The sequence below is a fragment of the Schistocerca cancellata genome, chromosome 3, assembly GCF_023864275.1.
Source record: "Schistocerca cancellata isolate TAMUIC-IGC-003103 chromosome 3, iqSchCanc2.1, whole genome shotgun sequence".
NCBI lineage: Eukaryota > Metazoa > Arthropoda > Insecta > Orthoptera > Acrididae > Schistocerca > Schistocerca cancellata.
In genome coordinates, this window is record NC_064628.1 from 352,925,598 (window position 1) to 352,942,158 (window position 16,561).

Sequence of the window (16,561 nt, forward strand, 5' to 3'; positions counted from 1 at the left end):
GACTCAATGCCCAGGCGTATCAAGGCCGTTATTACGGCCAGAGGTGGTTGTTCTGGGTACTGATTTCTCAGGATCTATGCACCCAAATTGCGTGAAAATGTAATCACATGTCAGTTCCAGTATAATATATTTGTCCAATGAATACCCGTTTATCATCTGCATTTCTTCTTGTTGTAGCAATTTTAATGGCCTGTACTGTATTTCGGCTGTACATCGTCCAGCCATTTTCAGAGTCAGCCGAGGTGACTGTCGCTCCAGCACTTGCTGCGCCCTTTCAAACGTCGAAATTTTAGCCTCGACTTCATCTTTCTGCGTATCAGTAGTGAAAGAAGCAATTGAAATTCGGTTGACGACGAATTCAATTAACTGAGATAGCGGCTTCAGCTTGGACAAATCATGGAATCCAGCACTTTCTGTAATAAACTCAGAAAGATGTCCCGACGGCACAGCTCGCAGTGATACATCGATGTCACCTTGTCGATCGACTGTGCAGCCACAGACCTGTTTCTTTTTTAGTGTATGTGTGTGGAGGTTTCAATACAGCAGCACCGGTGGATCACGATCTTATTGTCTCGGTGGATGGTGAAAGTGTTCTATGCAATGATGTCATTCCAAGGGCACCACTGGAGTGCACATTGATGGTGTGGTGGTGGGACTTGAAGTCACATACCACCCTGCGACAGTGGAAGTTCAACTTGCAGGCAGTAGGTGACATAACTGCCGTGGCGCGCACAGCCACAGCCACACAAACGCAAAGGTCGGCTACCGCGGCAGAGTTAAGAGGAGCCTGCAACTTAGTGCCGGCGCGTTCCGCCAGCCGGCGCTAGAGGCGTTCCCGCCAAACATTCAATCAGCCGCGAACTACGCACGCGCACGAGCCTTTTTCCGGTGCGGATCGTCACACTATGATATCACCATCCATCACTCAGGGATCGCCAACGGCCGCCAGTCATCACTCCGGAATCAGCGGAGGAAGACTGGAGCCGCCGTGTTAAATAGCCGGAAGAAAGGAAAGCAGGCGTCATTCAACCCGCTGCGGACTGCCGTCCGGAAGCTACTTCGACGCAGCCGGAACGTCCAGGTGCCACGTCTTCGCTACGCCGGCCATCGACCGCGGACTCTGCGCCCGTCTACTTCCTCGGCATCCGCCGGAAAGCGTCAAGATAAAACCCGACAAAGGAAGTAAATTCAGTTCAGTTGCTAATATTTCAATTCAATAAGGAGGCATATTCTTAGGCTTGTTATAAAATTTTGGTAGGAGAAGAAGCCTTTTGTTTTCGAAGAACGTTTACCTTTTTGTACAATTAAGCGGTGGCCTTGCTTCACCTAATAAAAATTTTTGTTCCCACATGGGTGGTATTATGTGGATATAACTATGACGACATTAGGTACCAACATTGGTGGTTTATGGTGGTCGACGCCTATCGATAGGGCAATACAGCACTGACGCTTCATTAGTGGGCGTAACAGAGCTATCGTTAGCCATGGTCGGAATCTGGTTCCTCAAGGATGGTGAGAGGAACCGGGTGGCGGTGCCAATGTCAGGGTGTCGTGGTGCCAATGTGTTGTGAGCCAGCGACGGCGTTCCGTAGGGCTTCCACTTCGTCATAGAGATGCCTTGCCTTCTCTCGCATGGACGTCTTCAGAGTGACCATGTCCGTTTCCTCGTGGAGGGTAACTACCCTCCTGAGAGGAGGGGCATGCAGGCTCCATCGAAGCACTTTATTCTGCAGGCGCTGGAGGGTCTGCACCCAGAACGCACTAATCGTAGCCCACGCAGTGGAACCGTAGGTGAGGGAAGGGCGGACAACCATCCTGTACAACCAGAGCTTGGTTTCGAGGTTCAGAGCCACAGATCTAATATCATGCGTATGTTATACCTACTGCCACCGATCAACGTCTCTGGCGGCTTGTATGTCCGTGGCCGCAAGCGCAGTCGCGCGGTCCGCGGGCTTAAAAGAAAGGAGCAAGAGCACCAGTCAGTCACATTGGCTCACTCAGAAGATGGCTGGACGATATACAGCCAAACTATTAGAAGAAGAAGTGAAATTTATGCGGCTGCATGCCCGAAATTTTATGGGACGAAGGTAATAAAAGTTAACATTAATGGGGAACGACAGGGTGACGGACGAAAATATTGCTCAAATTGATGATTTTTTTTCTCTGTACTGAAAAATAGTAGGCAAATGGGGGGTTTGCTGCAATGAATAAAGCATACATTAAAGTTTTTATTTGTATTTTTTCTTGGAAAACAGTAGTATCTTCACTGTATAATTGGGATTTTCCCGAGGCAGCTCTGAAAGGAGGTAGATCGACGGTTATCGCCTGTAACTACGGTTCTGCTTATCTGAAACATGAAATTAACACATCACCCTGATCCTTACAGATGTAATTTTAGTTCATCGCAGGGATTTCCATATGTATATTTGCATATACAGGACGTTACAAAACGGTACGGCCAAACTTTCAGGAAACATTCCTCACACACAAATAAAGAAAAGGTGTTATGTGAGCATGTGTCCGGAAACGCTTAATTTCCATGTTACAGCTCATTTTAGTTTCGTCTGTATGTACTGTACTTCCTCGATTCACCGCCAGTTGGCCCAATTGAAGGAAGGTAATGTTGACTTCGGTGCTTGTGTTGACATGCGACTCATTGCTCTACAGTAAGAGCATCAAGCTCATCAATACGTAGCATCAACAGGCTAGTGTTCATCACGAACGTGGTTTTGCAGTCAGTGCAATGTTTACAAATGCGGAGTTGACAGATGCCCATTTGATGTATGGATTAGCACGGGGCAATAGACGTGGCGCGGTACGTTTGTATCGAGACAGATTTCCAGAACGAAGGTGTCCCGACAGGAATATGTTCGAAGCAATTGATCGGCGTCTTAGGGAGCACGGAACATTCCAGCCTATGACTCGCGACTGGAGAAGACCTAGAACGACGAGGACACCTGCAATGGACGAGGCCATTCTTCGTGCAGTTGACGATAACCCTAATGTCAGCGTCAGAGAAGTTGCTGCTGTACAAGGTAACGTTGACCACGTCACTGTATGGAGAGTGCTACGGGAGAACCAGTTGTTTCCGTACCATGTACAGCGTGTGCAGGCACTATCAGCAGCTGATTGGCCTCCACGGATACACTTCTGCGAATGGTTCATCCAACAATGTGTCAATCCTCATTTCAGTGCAAATGTTCGCTTTACGGATGAGGCTTCATTCCAACGTGATCAAATTGTAAATTTTCACAATCAACAGGTGTGGGCTGACGAGAATCCGCACGCAATTGTGCAATCACGTCATCAACACAGATTTTCTGTGAACGTTTGGGCAGGCATTGTTGGTGATGTCTTGATTGGGCCCCATGTTCTTCCACCTACGCTCAATGGAGCACTTTATCATGATTTCATACGGGATACTCTATGCGTGCTGCTAGAACATGTGTCTTTACAACATGTGGTTCATGCACGATGGAGCTCCTGCACATTTCAGTCGAAGTGTTCGTACGCTTCTCAACAACAGATTCGGTGACCGATGGATTGGTAGAGGCGGACCAATTCCATGGCCTCCACGCTCTCCTGACCTCAACCCTCTTGAGTTTCATTTATGGGGGCATTTGAAAGCTCTTGTCTACGCAACCCCGGTACCAAATGTAGTGTAGTGTAGGGTTTCGCAGAGATCGAATGAAGGGTAGAGCCACGGGTCGTAACACATCTGAAGTGTAACGTCCGCTGTTCAAAGTGCCGTCAATGCGAACAAGAGGTGACCGAGACGTGTAACCAATGCACCCCATACGATCACGCCGGGTGATGCGCCAGTATGGCGATGACGAATACACGCTTCCAATGTGCGTTCACTGCGATGTCTCCAAACATGGATGCGACCATCATGATGCCGTAAACAGAACGTGGATTCATCCGAAAAAATGACGTTTTGCCATTCGCGCACCCAGGTTCGTCGTTCAGTACACCGTCGCAGGCGCTGCAGTCTGTGATGCAGCGTCAAGGGTAACTGCAGCCATGGTCTCCGAGGTGACAGTCCATGCTGCTGCAAACGTCGTCGAACTGTTCGTGCAGATAGTTGTTGTCTTGCAAACATCCCCATCTGTTGACTCAGAGATCGAGACGTGGCTACACGATCCGTTACAGCCATGCGAATAAGATGCTTGTCATCTCGACTGCTAGTGGTACGAGGCCGTTGGGATCCAGCACGGAGTTCCGTATTACTCTCGTGAACCCACCGATTCGATATTCTGCTAACAGTATTGGATCTCGACCAACGCGACCAGCAATGTCGCGATACAGTTCCCCACAGTCGTTTAATGAACAAAGTAAGAGCATACGGACTATCAGAACAATTGTGTGATTGGATTGAAGAGTTCCTAGATAACAGAACGCAACATGTCATTGTCAATGGAGAGAAGTCTTCCGAAGTAAGAGTGATTTCAGGTGGGCCGCAGGGGGGTGTCGTAGGACCGTTGCTATTCACAATATACATAAATGACCTTGTGGATGACATCGGAAATTCGCTGAGGGTTTTTGCGGATGATGCTGTGGTATATCGAGAGGTTGTAACAATGGGAAATTGTACTGAAATGAAGGAGGATCTGCAGCGAATTGACGCATGATGCAGGGAATGGCAATCGAATCTCAATATAGACAGGTGTAATGTGCTGCGAATACATAGGAAGAAAGATCCCTTATCATTTAGCTACAATACAGCAGGCCAGAAACTGGTAGCAGTTAATTCCATAAATTATCTGGAAGTACGTATTAGGAGTGATTGAAAATGGAATGATCATATAAAGTTGATCGTCGGTAAAGCAGATGCCAGACTGAGATTCATTGGAAGAATCCTAAGGAAATGCAATCAGAAAACAAAGGAAGTAGGGTACAGTACGCTTGTTCGCCCACTGCTTGAATACTGCACACCGGCTTGGGATCCGTACCAGATAGTGTTGATAGAAGAGAGAGAGAAGATGCAACGGGGAGCAGCGCGCTTCGTTACAGGATCATTTACTAATCACGAAAGCGTTACGGAGATGATAGATAAACTCCAGTGGAAAACTCTGCAGGAGAGACGCTCAGTAGCTCGGTACGGGCTTTTGTTGAAGTTTCAAGAACATACCTTCACCGAGGAGTTAAGCAGTATATTGCTCCCTCCTACGTATATCTGGCGAAGAGACCATGAGGATAAAATCAGAGAGATTAGAGCCCACACAGAGGCATACCGACAATCCTTCTTTCCACGAACAATAAGAGACTGGAATAGAAGGGAGAACCGATAGAGGCACTCAAGGTACCCTCCGCCACACACCGTCAGGTGGCTTGCGGAGTATGGATGTAGATGTAGATACGATAAACCGCAATCGCGATAGGCTACAATCCGACCTTTATCAAAGTCGGAAACGTAATGGTACGAATTTCCGCTCCTTACACGAGGCATCACAACAACGTTTCACCAGGCAACGCCGGTCAACTGCTGTTTGTGCATGAGAAATCGGTTGGAAACATTCCTCATGTCTGCTCGTTGTAGGTGTCGCCACCGGCGCCAACCTTGTGTGTATGCTCTGAAATCATTTGCATATCACAGCATCTTCTTCCTGTCGGTTAAGTTTCGCTTCTGGAGCACGTCATCTTCGTGGTGTAGCAATTTTAATGGCCGGTAGTGTATTAGAAGAAGAAGTGAATTTATGTGGAAGCACGCCCGAAATTTTATTACCTGTCTTCGAATGAGTTTCTTGAGTAGGCGAGTTCCAGAGGTAAGGTTAGTGGTGTCCCCCCCCCCCCCCCCCCCCCCGCGCTGTAGCGTGATGCGTCCAGTGTGAGCGACGCGCGAACGCCGGCAGGTCTGACGGTGCTGGGCACGAGCGTGTACGGCGGCGCGATCCTGGCGGGCTCGCTGGACTACTGGCTGCAGCGGCTGGCGACCGCGCGCTGGCTGTGGGCGCGCGTGGCCGGCGCCGCCCCGCCCGTGCCGCCGCCATGCTGGCTGGGCTGGCTCGTGCTGGCGCTCTGGCCCGCCGTCGCGCTCGTCGGCGTCGCCACGCAGTGCGCCGTCACCGGCCGCGGCCTGCACCACCGTACGCACCGTGAGTAGCCGCCCCGCCGCCTCTGCGCGTCCTCTTCTGGCACCGCTACCTTAGATTAGATTAGATTACTACTAGTTCCATGGATCATGAATACGATATTTCGTAATGATGTGGAACGAGTCAAATTTTCCAATACATGACATAATTAAGTTAATTTAACAACATAATTTAGTTAATATAACAACTTTTTTTTTGTTTTTAAATTTTTTTTTTTTTTTTTTTTTTTTTTTTTTTTTTTTTTAATTCTTCATGCTTTCCCGGCGATCTGTTGACATCTTGGATATTCGGGAATCCAGCCGGATGTTCGCGTCGTTCTCGCATGATATTTCAATAGCGTGCCTCACTGTCTTCTTCAGGTGCTATCTGAGACTGGTCCTTTGGGTCGATCGAGACCAGTATTTATGCCTGGGAGGAGCTGGGCGTTCCCTAATCGGTCCGCGCCGAGTCGAGTGTTCCATCTGTGGTCCGCCTCCGCCAGACTCGGCTTCAACGGACCCCTCCAGTCGCGGATGTCCCGACTGCCGTCGGCGCCCGTTTTGGCCGTCCTCAACGGTTGTGGTTGTCATCTGAGGTGTGTCAGACCCGATCTGAGATGTTGGGTACTCTATCTCATGACTGTTACTGTGATTTCCGCTTCTGTTTCGTGCTGGGCACTCCCTAATCGGTTCGCGCCGCGTCTTGTGTTCCATCTGAGGTCCGCGCCCGCCAGACGCGGCTACATTATCCCTCTCTGGTCGCCGGTGTTCCCTCCGCCGTCCGCGCCCGGCCTGGCCGTCTTCTGAAGTCGAGTTCATGATCTGGGGTGTGTCAGATCTGGTCTCTAATGTCCGACACCTTGACTCACAGCTGTTCTCTCGGTCTCCACTTCTATTTCTTGTAGAATCCCAGAGTGTCCTGCACTGAGTTTTCACAAGCTCAAGCGCTGGATTCCAGGCAGTGCTGATTTGGTATCCCGAGTCACGGTTGGTTAGATTGTCTGTGACCTTAATCTCAATGGCTTCTTTAATGACACTGTCCCAAAATCTTGAGGTCTGTGTCACAATCTTGGTGTCATTGTAATCCATTGAATGACCAAGTTCCAGACAATGCTCTGCTATGGCTGATTTAGTTGCCTGCCTGAGTCTGGTATGTCTCTGGTGTTCTTTACACCTGATGTCCACAGTTCTGGTGGTCTGGCCAATGTACGACATCCCACAACGCCCAGCTCCTCCCAGGCATAAATACTGGACTCGATCGACCCAAAGGACCAGTCTCAGGTAGCACCTGAAGAAGACAGCGAGGCACGCTGTTGAAATATTGTGCGAGAACGATGCGAACATCCGGCTGGATTCCCGAGTATCCAAGATGTCAATAATTTTTTTGTTTGGTTTTTTTTCTCTTTTTTCTTAATTTATATCTAAAAATCCCTCTATGGAGTAGAAGAAGTTGTCATTCAGAAGTTCTTTTAATTTCTTCTTAAATACTTGTTGGTTATCTGTCAGACTTTTGATACTATTTGGTAAGTGACCAAAAACTTTAGTGGCAGTATAATTCACCCCTTTGTGTGCCAAAGTTAGATTTAATCTTGAATAGTGAAGATCATCCTTTCTCCTAGTATTGTAGTTATGCACACTGCTATTACTTTTGAATTGGGTTTGGTTGTTAATAACAAATTTCATAAGAGAGTATATATATACTGAGAAGCTACTGTGAATATCCCTAGATCCTTAAATAAATGTCTGCAGGATGATCTTGGGTCGACTCCAGCTATTATTCTGATTACACGCTTTTGTGCAATAAATACTTTATTCCTCAGTGATGAATTACCCCAAAATATGATGCCATATGCAAGCAATGAGTGAAAATAGGCGTAGTAAGCTAATTTACTAAGATGTTTATCACCAAAATTTGCGATGACTCTTATTGCATAAGTAGCTGAACTCAAACATTTCAGCAGATTATCAATGTGTTTCTTCCAATTTAATCTCTCATCAATGGACACACCTAAAAATTTTGAATATTCTACCTTAGCTATATGCTTCTGATTAAGGTCTATATTTATTAATGGCATCATACCATTTACTGTACAGAATTGTATGTACTGTGTCTTATCAAAATTCAGTGAGAGTCCGTTTACAAGGAACCACCTAGTAATTTTCTGAAAGACATTATTGACAATTTCATCAGTTAATTCCTGTTTGTCAGGTGTGATTACTATACTATGTTAGTTCTCTTTGCTGATGATACAAGTATAGTAATCACACCTGACAAACAAGAATTAACTCATGAAATTGTCAATAATGTCTCTCTGTTCCATTCGCGAATTGTGGTGTCGGAAGCATGGTCGTCAGCAGAAATTTAGGCAAGAGGGGGCAAGAGGATCTGCTGAAACCTTTGAGTTCAGCTACTTATGCTATTAGGGTCATTGCAAATTTTGGCGAAATACATCTGAGTAAATTAGGTTACCACACCTATTTTCATTCTCTGCTTTCGTATGGCATCATACTCTGGGGTAACTCATCATTGAGTAAAAGAGTGTTCATAACACAAAAGCGTGTAATCAGAATAATTGCTGGAGCTCATCCAAGGTCATCCTGCAGACGCTTATTTAAAGAGCTAGAAATCTTCACTGTAGCCTCACAATGTATATAGTCACTTAAGAAATTTGTTATTAACAATCCGAACGAATTCAAAAGTAATAGCAGTTTACGTGGCTACAACACTAGGAGAAAGGATGATCTTCACTACTCAAGGTTAAATCTAACTTTGGCTCAGAAGAGGGTAAATTATGCTGCCACAAAAGTCTTTGGTCTCTTACCCAATAGCATCAAAAGTCTGACAGATAGGCATATAGCATTTAAAAGAAAATTAAAAGAATTACTTAATGGCAACTCCTACTCATTAGATGAATTTTTGGATATAGTGGGTAATTTCCCAACCTCCACAAAAAAAAAAAAATAAAAAAAAATTTAAAAATGTAATATTTTGTCTAATGTAATATCTTGTATAGACACCTTTTATTAACCTGACACGTTCCACATCATTACGAAGTGTCGTATTCATGATCTATGGAACAAGTACTAATCTAATCTCTAAAAAGATTCTAAACATGCATTTTTATATCAAAAAACTTGCCTAATTCCTGTTCATTATGAACAAAAGTAGCCAGCAAGAGTGCCACTGATTAATACTCTTCAGAGTGAAGAAACAGCAAACACGTTGGAACACGTATTATGTTACAGTATAAGAGGATCAAGTAGGTAAAACGACGAGGGATAGTAGAAATCCTTGGGTAACAGAAGAAATATTGAATTTAATTGATGACAGGATAAAATATAAAAATACAGTAAATGAAGCAGGTAAAAACGAATACAAACGTCTCAACAATGAGATCGACTGGAAGTGCAAAATGGCTAAGCAGGGATGGCTAGAGGACAAATGTAAGGATGAAGAGGCTTATCTCGCTAGGGGTAAGATAGATACTGCCTACACGGCCGGCCGGTGTGGCCGTGCGGCTCTAGGCGCTTCAGTCTGGAACCGCGTGACCGCTACGGTCGCAGGTTCGAATCCTGCCTCGGGCATGGATGTGTGTGATGTCCTTAGGTTAGTTAGGTTTAAGTAGTTCTAACTTCTAGGGAACTAATGACCACAAATGTTAAGTCCCATAGTGCTCAGAGCCATTTCAACCATTTGAACTGCCTATAGGAAAATTAAAGAGACCTATCGAGAAACGAGAGCCACTTTTATGAATATCAAGAGCTCAGATGGAAACCCAGTTCTAAGCAAAGAAGGGAAAGCAGAAAGGTGGAAAGAGTATGTAGAGGGTCTATACAAGGGTGATGTTCTTGAGGACAATATTATGGGAATGGAAGAGGATGTAGATGAAGATGAAACGGGAGGTATGATACTGCGTGAAGAGTTTGAGAGAGCACTGAAAGACCTAAGCCGAAACAAGGCCATGGGAGTAGACAACATTCCATTAGAACTACTGACAGCCTTGGGAGAGCCAGTCCTGACAAAACTCTACCATCCGGTGAGCAAGATGTATGAGACAGAAGTAATACCCTCAGACTTCAAGAAGAATATAATAATTCCAATCCCAAAGAAAGCAGGTGTTGACAGATGTGAAAATTACCGAACTATCAGTTTAATAAGTCACAGCTGCAAAATACTAACATGAATTCTTTACAGACGAATGGAAAAACTGGTAGAAGTCAACCTCGGGGAAGATCAGTTTGGATTCCGTAGAAATGTTGGAACATGTGAGGCAATAGTGACCCTACAACTTACCTTAGAAGAAAGATTAAGGAAAAGCAAACCTACATTTCTAGCATTTGTAGACTTAGAGAAAGCTTTTGACAATGTTGACTGGAATACTCCTTTTCAAATTCTGAAGGTGGCAGGGGTAAAATACAGGGAGCGAAAGGCTATTTACAATTTGTACAGAAGTCAGATGGCAGTTATAGGTGTCGAGAGACATGAAAGGGAAGCAGTGGTTGGGAAGGGAGTGAGACAGGGTTGTAGCCTCTCCCCGATGCTATTTAATCTGTATATTGAGCAAGCAGTAAAGGAAACAAAAGAAAAATTTGGAGTAGGAATTAAAATCCATGGAGAAGAAATAAAAACTTTGAGGTTCCCTGATGACATTGTAATTCTGTCAGAGACAGCAAAGGACTTGGAAGAGCAGTTGAACAGAATGGACAGTGTCTTGAAAGGAGGATATAAGATGAACATCAACAAAAGCAAAACGAGAATAATGGAATGTAGTCGAATTAAGTCAGTCGATGCTAGGGAATTAGGTTAGGAAATGAGACACTTAAAGTAGTAAAGGAGTTTTACTATTTGGGGAGCAAAATAACTGGTGATGGTCGAAGTAGAGAGGATATAAAATGTAGACTCGCAATGGCAACAAAAGCGTTTCTGTAGAAGAGAAATTTGTAAACATCCAGTATAGATTTAAATGTCAGGAAGTCATTTCTGAAAGTATTTGTATGGAGTGTAGCCATGTATGGAAGTGAAACATGGATGATAAATAGTTTGGACAAGAAGAGAATAGGAGCTTTTGAAATGTGGTGCTACAGAAGAATGCTGAAGATTAGATGGCTAGATCACATAACTAATGAGGAGGTATTGAATAGAATTGGGGAGAAGAGGAGTTTGTGGCACAACTTGACAAGAAGAAGGGACCGGTTGGTAGGACATGTTCTGAGGCATCAAGGAATCACAAATTTAGCATTGGAGGGCAGCATGGAGGGTAATAATCGGAATACACTAAGCAGATTCAGAAGGATGTAGGTTGCAGTAAGTATTGAGAGATGAAGAAGCTTGCACAGGATAGAGTAGCATGGAGAGCTGCATCAAACCAGTCTCAGGACTGAAGACCACAACAACAAGAACAACAACAACAACAACAACAACAACATAATGACTTTTCTGGAGACTAGAAATCTACACTGTAGGAATAAGCATGGGTTCCGAAAAAGACGGTTGTGTGAAACCCAGCTCGCGCTATTCGTCCATGATACTCAGAGGGCCATAGAGATGGGTTCCCAGGTAGAGGCTGTGTTTCTTGACTTCCGCAAGGTGTTTGATACAGTTCCCCACAGTCGTTTAATGAACAAAGTAAGAGCATATGGACTATCAGACCAATTGTGTGATTGGATTGAAGAGTTCCTGGATAACAGAATGCTGCATGTCATTATCAATGGAGAGAGGTCTTCCGAAATAAGAGTTATTTCAGGTGTGCCGCAGGGGACTGTCTGAGGGCTGTTGCTATTCACAGTATACATAAATGACCTTCAGAATAACATTGGAAGTTCACTGAGGCATTTTGCGGATGATGCTGCAGTATATCTAGAGTTTGTAACAAAGGAAAATTTGTACTGAAATGCAGGAGGATCTGCAACGAATTGACGCATGGTGCAGGGAATGGCAATTGAATCTCAATGTAGACAAGTGTAATGTGCTGCGAATACATGGAAAGAAAGATCCTTTATCATTTAGCTACAATACAGCAGGTCAGCAACTGGAAGCAATTAATTCCATAAATTATCTGGGAGTAGGCATTAGGAGTTATTTAAAATGGAATGATCATATAAAGTTGATCGTCGGTAAAGCAGATGCCAGACTGAGAATCATTGGATAATTCTAAGGAAATGCGATCCGAAACAAAGGAAGTAGGTTACAGTAAACTTGTTAGCCCACTGCTTGAATACTGCTCACGGGTGTGCGATCCGTACCAGATAGGGTGGATAGAAGAGATAGAGAAGATGCAATGGAGAGCAGCATGCTTCGTTACAGGATCATTTAGTAATTGCGAAAGCATTACGGAGATGATAGATAAACTGCAGTGGATGACTCTGCAAGAGAGATGCTCAGTAGCTCGGTACGGGCTTTTGTTGAAGTTTCGAGAGCATACCTTCACCGAGGAGTCAAGCAATATATTGCTCCCTCCTATGTATATCTCGCGAAGAGACCATGAGGATAAAACCTGAGAGATTAGAGCCCACACAGAGGCATACCAACAATCTTTCTTTCCACAAACAATACGAGACTGGAATAGAAGGAAGAACCGATAGAGGTACTCAAAGAACCCTCCACCACACACCATCAGGTGGCTTGTGGAGTATGGATGTAGATGTAGAAATAAACTTTAAAACAAGAATGAGGAGACTAGGTACTGGCTGAATTGAAGCTGTGTGTGTGGAGGGGTGGGGGAGAGGGAGTGGGAGGGGGGGGGTCATTCGTCATGTTTGGGTAGCTCAGTTGGCAGAGCACCTACCCAGAAAAGGTAAAAGTCATGAGTTCGAGTCACGGTCTGACACACAGTTTTAGTCTGCTAGTTAGTTTCAAACTTTAAAACCACTTATTCAAGCCGTGCTACCTATGACATTGTTCGTCTACAAAACTTCACGTCTCATTGCCTGATTATGTTAGTGGATCTACTGCAATATTTTCCTGCCTTCCATTATTTTAAAGTTGACAAGCATTATTTCCAAAACCTCAAAACCAGCCTCAGGAAATAACAGGGCATACCCTGTGGGTGACATCAAGTTTAAGGCCGAGAGGGAGACTTAGAGCCAGTCTTACTGACTCAATAAAGACCAGGAATCTGGATTGACTCAATAAAGACAAGTTTAACAAAAGGGAATCTGGACTGGAACAAAACTGTTATAGAAGGTGAATTATGGAAAGACAGAGGAAAGTGGAGAAGAGAACAAACTTGACCACAACTTCCATAATTAAAGTTTAAACAATGGAAAGTCCTGGTTGGAGTATCAACAGTTGTGGAAAGGATATCTAGGATGTATGGTACTCTGGATAGTAATTACATATAATAACAACTACCAGGTCATATGATTCCATACAGATACACACTGAATAGCCAAAGAAACTGGTACACCTGCCTAATATTGCATAAGCCCCTGCGAGCACGCAGAAGTGCCACAACACGATGTGGCGTGGACTCGAGTAATGATTGCAGTAGTGCTGGAGGGAACTGACACCCTGAATCCTGCAGAGCTCTCCATAAATCCGTAAGCATACAAGGGGGTGGAGAGCTCTTCTGAACAGCACATTGCAAGGCATCCCAGTTATGCTAAATAATGTTCATGTCTGAGGAGTTTGGTGGCCAGTTGAAGCGTTTATACTCAGAAGAGTGTTCCTGGAGCCACTCTGCAACAATTCTGGACATGTAGAGTGTCGCACTGTCCTGCTGGCATTGCCCAACTCCATAGGAATGATGGATGCAGGTGATCAGACAGGATGCTTATGCACATGTCACCTGTCAGAGTCATATCTACATGTATCACTCCAACTGCACATGCCCCGCACCATTACAGAGCCTCCACCAGCCTGAACAGTCCCCTTGCTGTTTACATATTCCTGTATTTGAATACGCATGTGTATACCAGTTTCTTTGGTGCTTCAGCATATTTTATTGTCCTACAATGTACAAAGCATGTTGTCAGAAATGTAGACCAGACTGAACTAACTGCAGGTCCAGAGAGGTTAGTTGAGCTACCTCAGTGCAGCAATATTGTTCCAGACTACTCTACAGAGCTATGTTACCCAGACAGATTGCTGCTCACTGTAAAGATGACATGTTGAGTTGCAAACAGGCACAACAAAAAACTGTTACACATCAAGTTTTTGGCCAAAGGCTTGATCAGGAATAGAAAACGCGTGCGCACACACACACACACACACACACACACACACACACACACACACACACGTGACTGTTATCTCTGGCCACTGCAGCAGAATGCCAATGCCCCCCCCCCCCCCACTCCTCCAAACACTGCACCTGGCAGCCTTGTTCTTCCACCATCTAGTCCCTGCACGCTGTCCCCACCTGTGCCCTGCTACCCTTCCCCATTCCCCCATCACTCCGAATTGCTGCTTGCATTCAATGCAACACATTTGCATTCTGGCAGAGATAGCAGTCCTGTGTGCGCAAGGTGTGCTTGCTTGCATGATTGTGTGTGTGTTTTTCTTTTCTCATGAAGGCTTTGGCCAAAAGCTTAATGTGTAACAGTCTTTTCATTTCCTCCATAAGGGAAAAATATCAGAATGTAGATGAAATAACTAAACAGAAACATGGAAATAACTAGATTACAGGTATTGAAGGGAAATTCTAGCACTAATTTATGGCACTTACAATGGGAAAAAAATTGCAGAACCATACCTGACAATTGACAGCAAACCAATGACTGACAGTGACTGGCATATGAAAAATATAGCACAATAATTTTAAAAGACCTGTAAATCACCCACTCATGCCCTTAAGATTTGATGAAGTCTTTTGGGTAGAGGCAGAGCAAAGCACACAAGAGTCAACTAACACACAAGGAGTAGATGCTGAGGAGGAGGAGGAGCTCACATCATAAATAACAGAAGATGAAATAACAGACACCATAATGAGTGAAAGAAACTTTGCTCCAGGAGAAAATGGGCTAAGAAGAATGTACCTAAGAAAATCCAAACAAGAAACAATGATACCATTACCACAAATGATATTTAGTTACTGCTTGAGCAAAGAAGTGGCCCCAGAATCTTGGGAAAAGGGCAAAGTAATAACACTGGAGGAGGGGGGGGGGGGGGGGGGGGACAGACAAATTGAAAGCAAATCTCAACTCATATTGGTCACTAACACTGTTGAACATCTTGAGGAACATACACAAAAAAATAGTGACAGATCACTTAATGGGGTACAATGGTCAAGCAGCTTCTCCTACGCCACACATTTCTGTAGCAGATCACCCATGCCTAGCATACAAAAAGGATTCAAGAAGACTCACTGTACCAGTGATATATTCCTGAAACTTACCAGTTACACCATGAATGTCTTTAACCACAGCCAGTGTATGCTCACCATATTCTTCGATATTAAACAGGGGTTTGATAAGATATGACACATTTGTCTGCTGATGAAACTCGTAAACATGGATCTATCCTTAAAAATAATGAAGCTAAAGTACAAATTAGTGGGAGACAATGCAGGGTCCACGCAGAAAATGAATCATCAGACTACTTTTCCCCTTAGGCAGTGAGGCATTCTATCTTCACTGATATACAGTCTATATATCAGAGATGTACTAACCACAAACAACAACAGCCAGACTATAGCCTTATTGATTGAAAACACTGTGTGCTGGGTTACAGACAGCCAAACACAAGTGATCCAAAGCAAAACTAACATGTACTTAAACTAATTATAAACATGGATGACAACAGACTGCATCAAGCACAATCCCAAGAAAACACAGATGGTACTCTTTCACTGTTAATGCCTAACAAAGAAGAAAAATCAAGATGAGAGCTCCCTTTATGGGGTACAGTATTTGAGCTCAGAGACATAGCCAGATATTCATGACTATTCTACTACAAGTGCTTAAATCAGCACACAGATCAGAAACAAATACTTGACAGAATAAGAAAAAGGCAAGGGCTTGTAATACAAATACGGAGACCTTTGACAGGTGCACCACTCAAACAGCAATTCACACACATAAAAGATTTGCCAGAACACAATGACCCTGCCCTAGGAGGGATGATTGCAACAGCAGCAAACAAAATACACTCAACAAAGAGGTGATTGCTATACAGCTAAATAAATATGAATGTTAGAACACACAGTGCGGAAGTATGCAATGCTACACGAGATACGGTAAGAGCATACTCCAAAATCACCGCAATGATTAAAAAGCCAACAAAACCAAGAAAACCTACACCAAGATACTTATACCCGCATTAAACAACAATCCAAAACATAATAAAAATATTCCCAGACCTGGCACTCACCATGCTGTCCGTGATCAAAAACAAAGAGATCCAATCACGTTTAGATGAAAGACAATAAATAGAATACAATAAACATAGTTGTAACCAGCCACTGCACAGAGCAGTAGAATGTGTCAGAAATACTCTAGGCCATAAATATAAGAAGCACTGTAATAACCATCCACTGCACATAGCACTGGAAT

General features: G+C 44.2%; 1 protein-coding gene across 1 annotated transcript in view; it reads left to right on the plus strand.

The window, feature by feature from the left end:
• The window catches only part of LOC126175039 (transmembrane protein 198), a 174,940-nt gene that overhangs the window by 133,778 nt on the left and 24,601 nt on the right, over positions 1 to 16,561 (plus strand). The window contains exon 4 of the mRNA XM_049921541.1: positions 5,853 to 6,095. Within this exon, the coding sequence (XP_049777498.1) occupies positions 5,853 to 6,095 (243 nt within the window). The remainder of the gene's footprint in view (positions 1 to 5,852; positions 6,096 to 16,561) is intronic.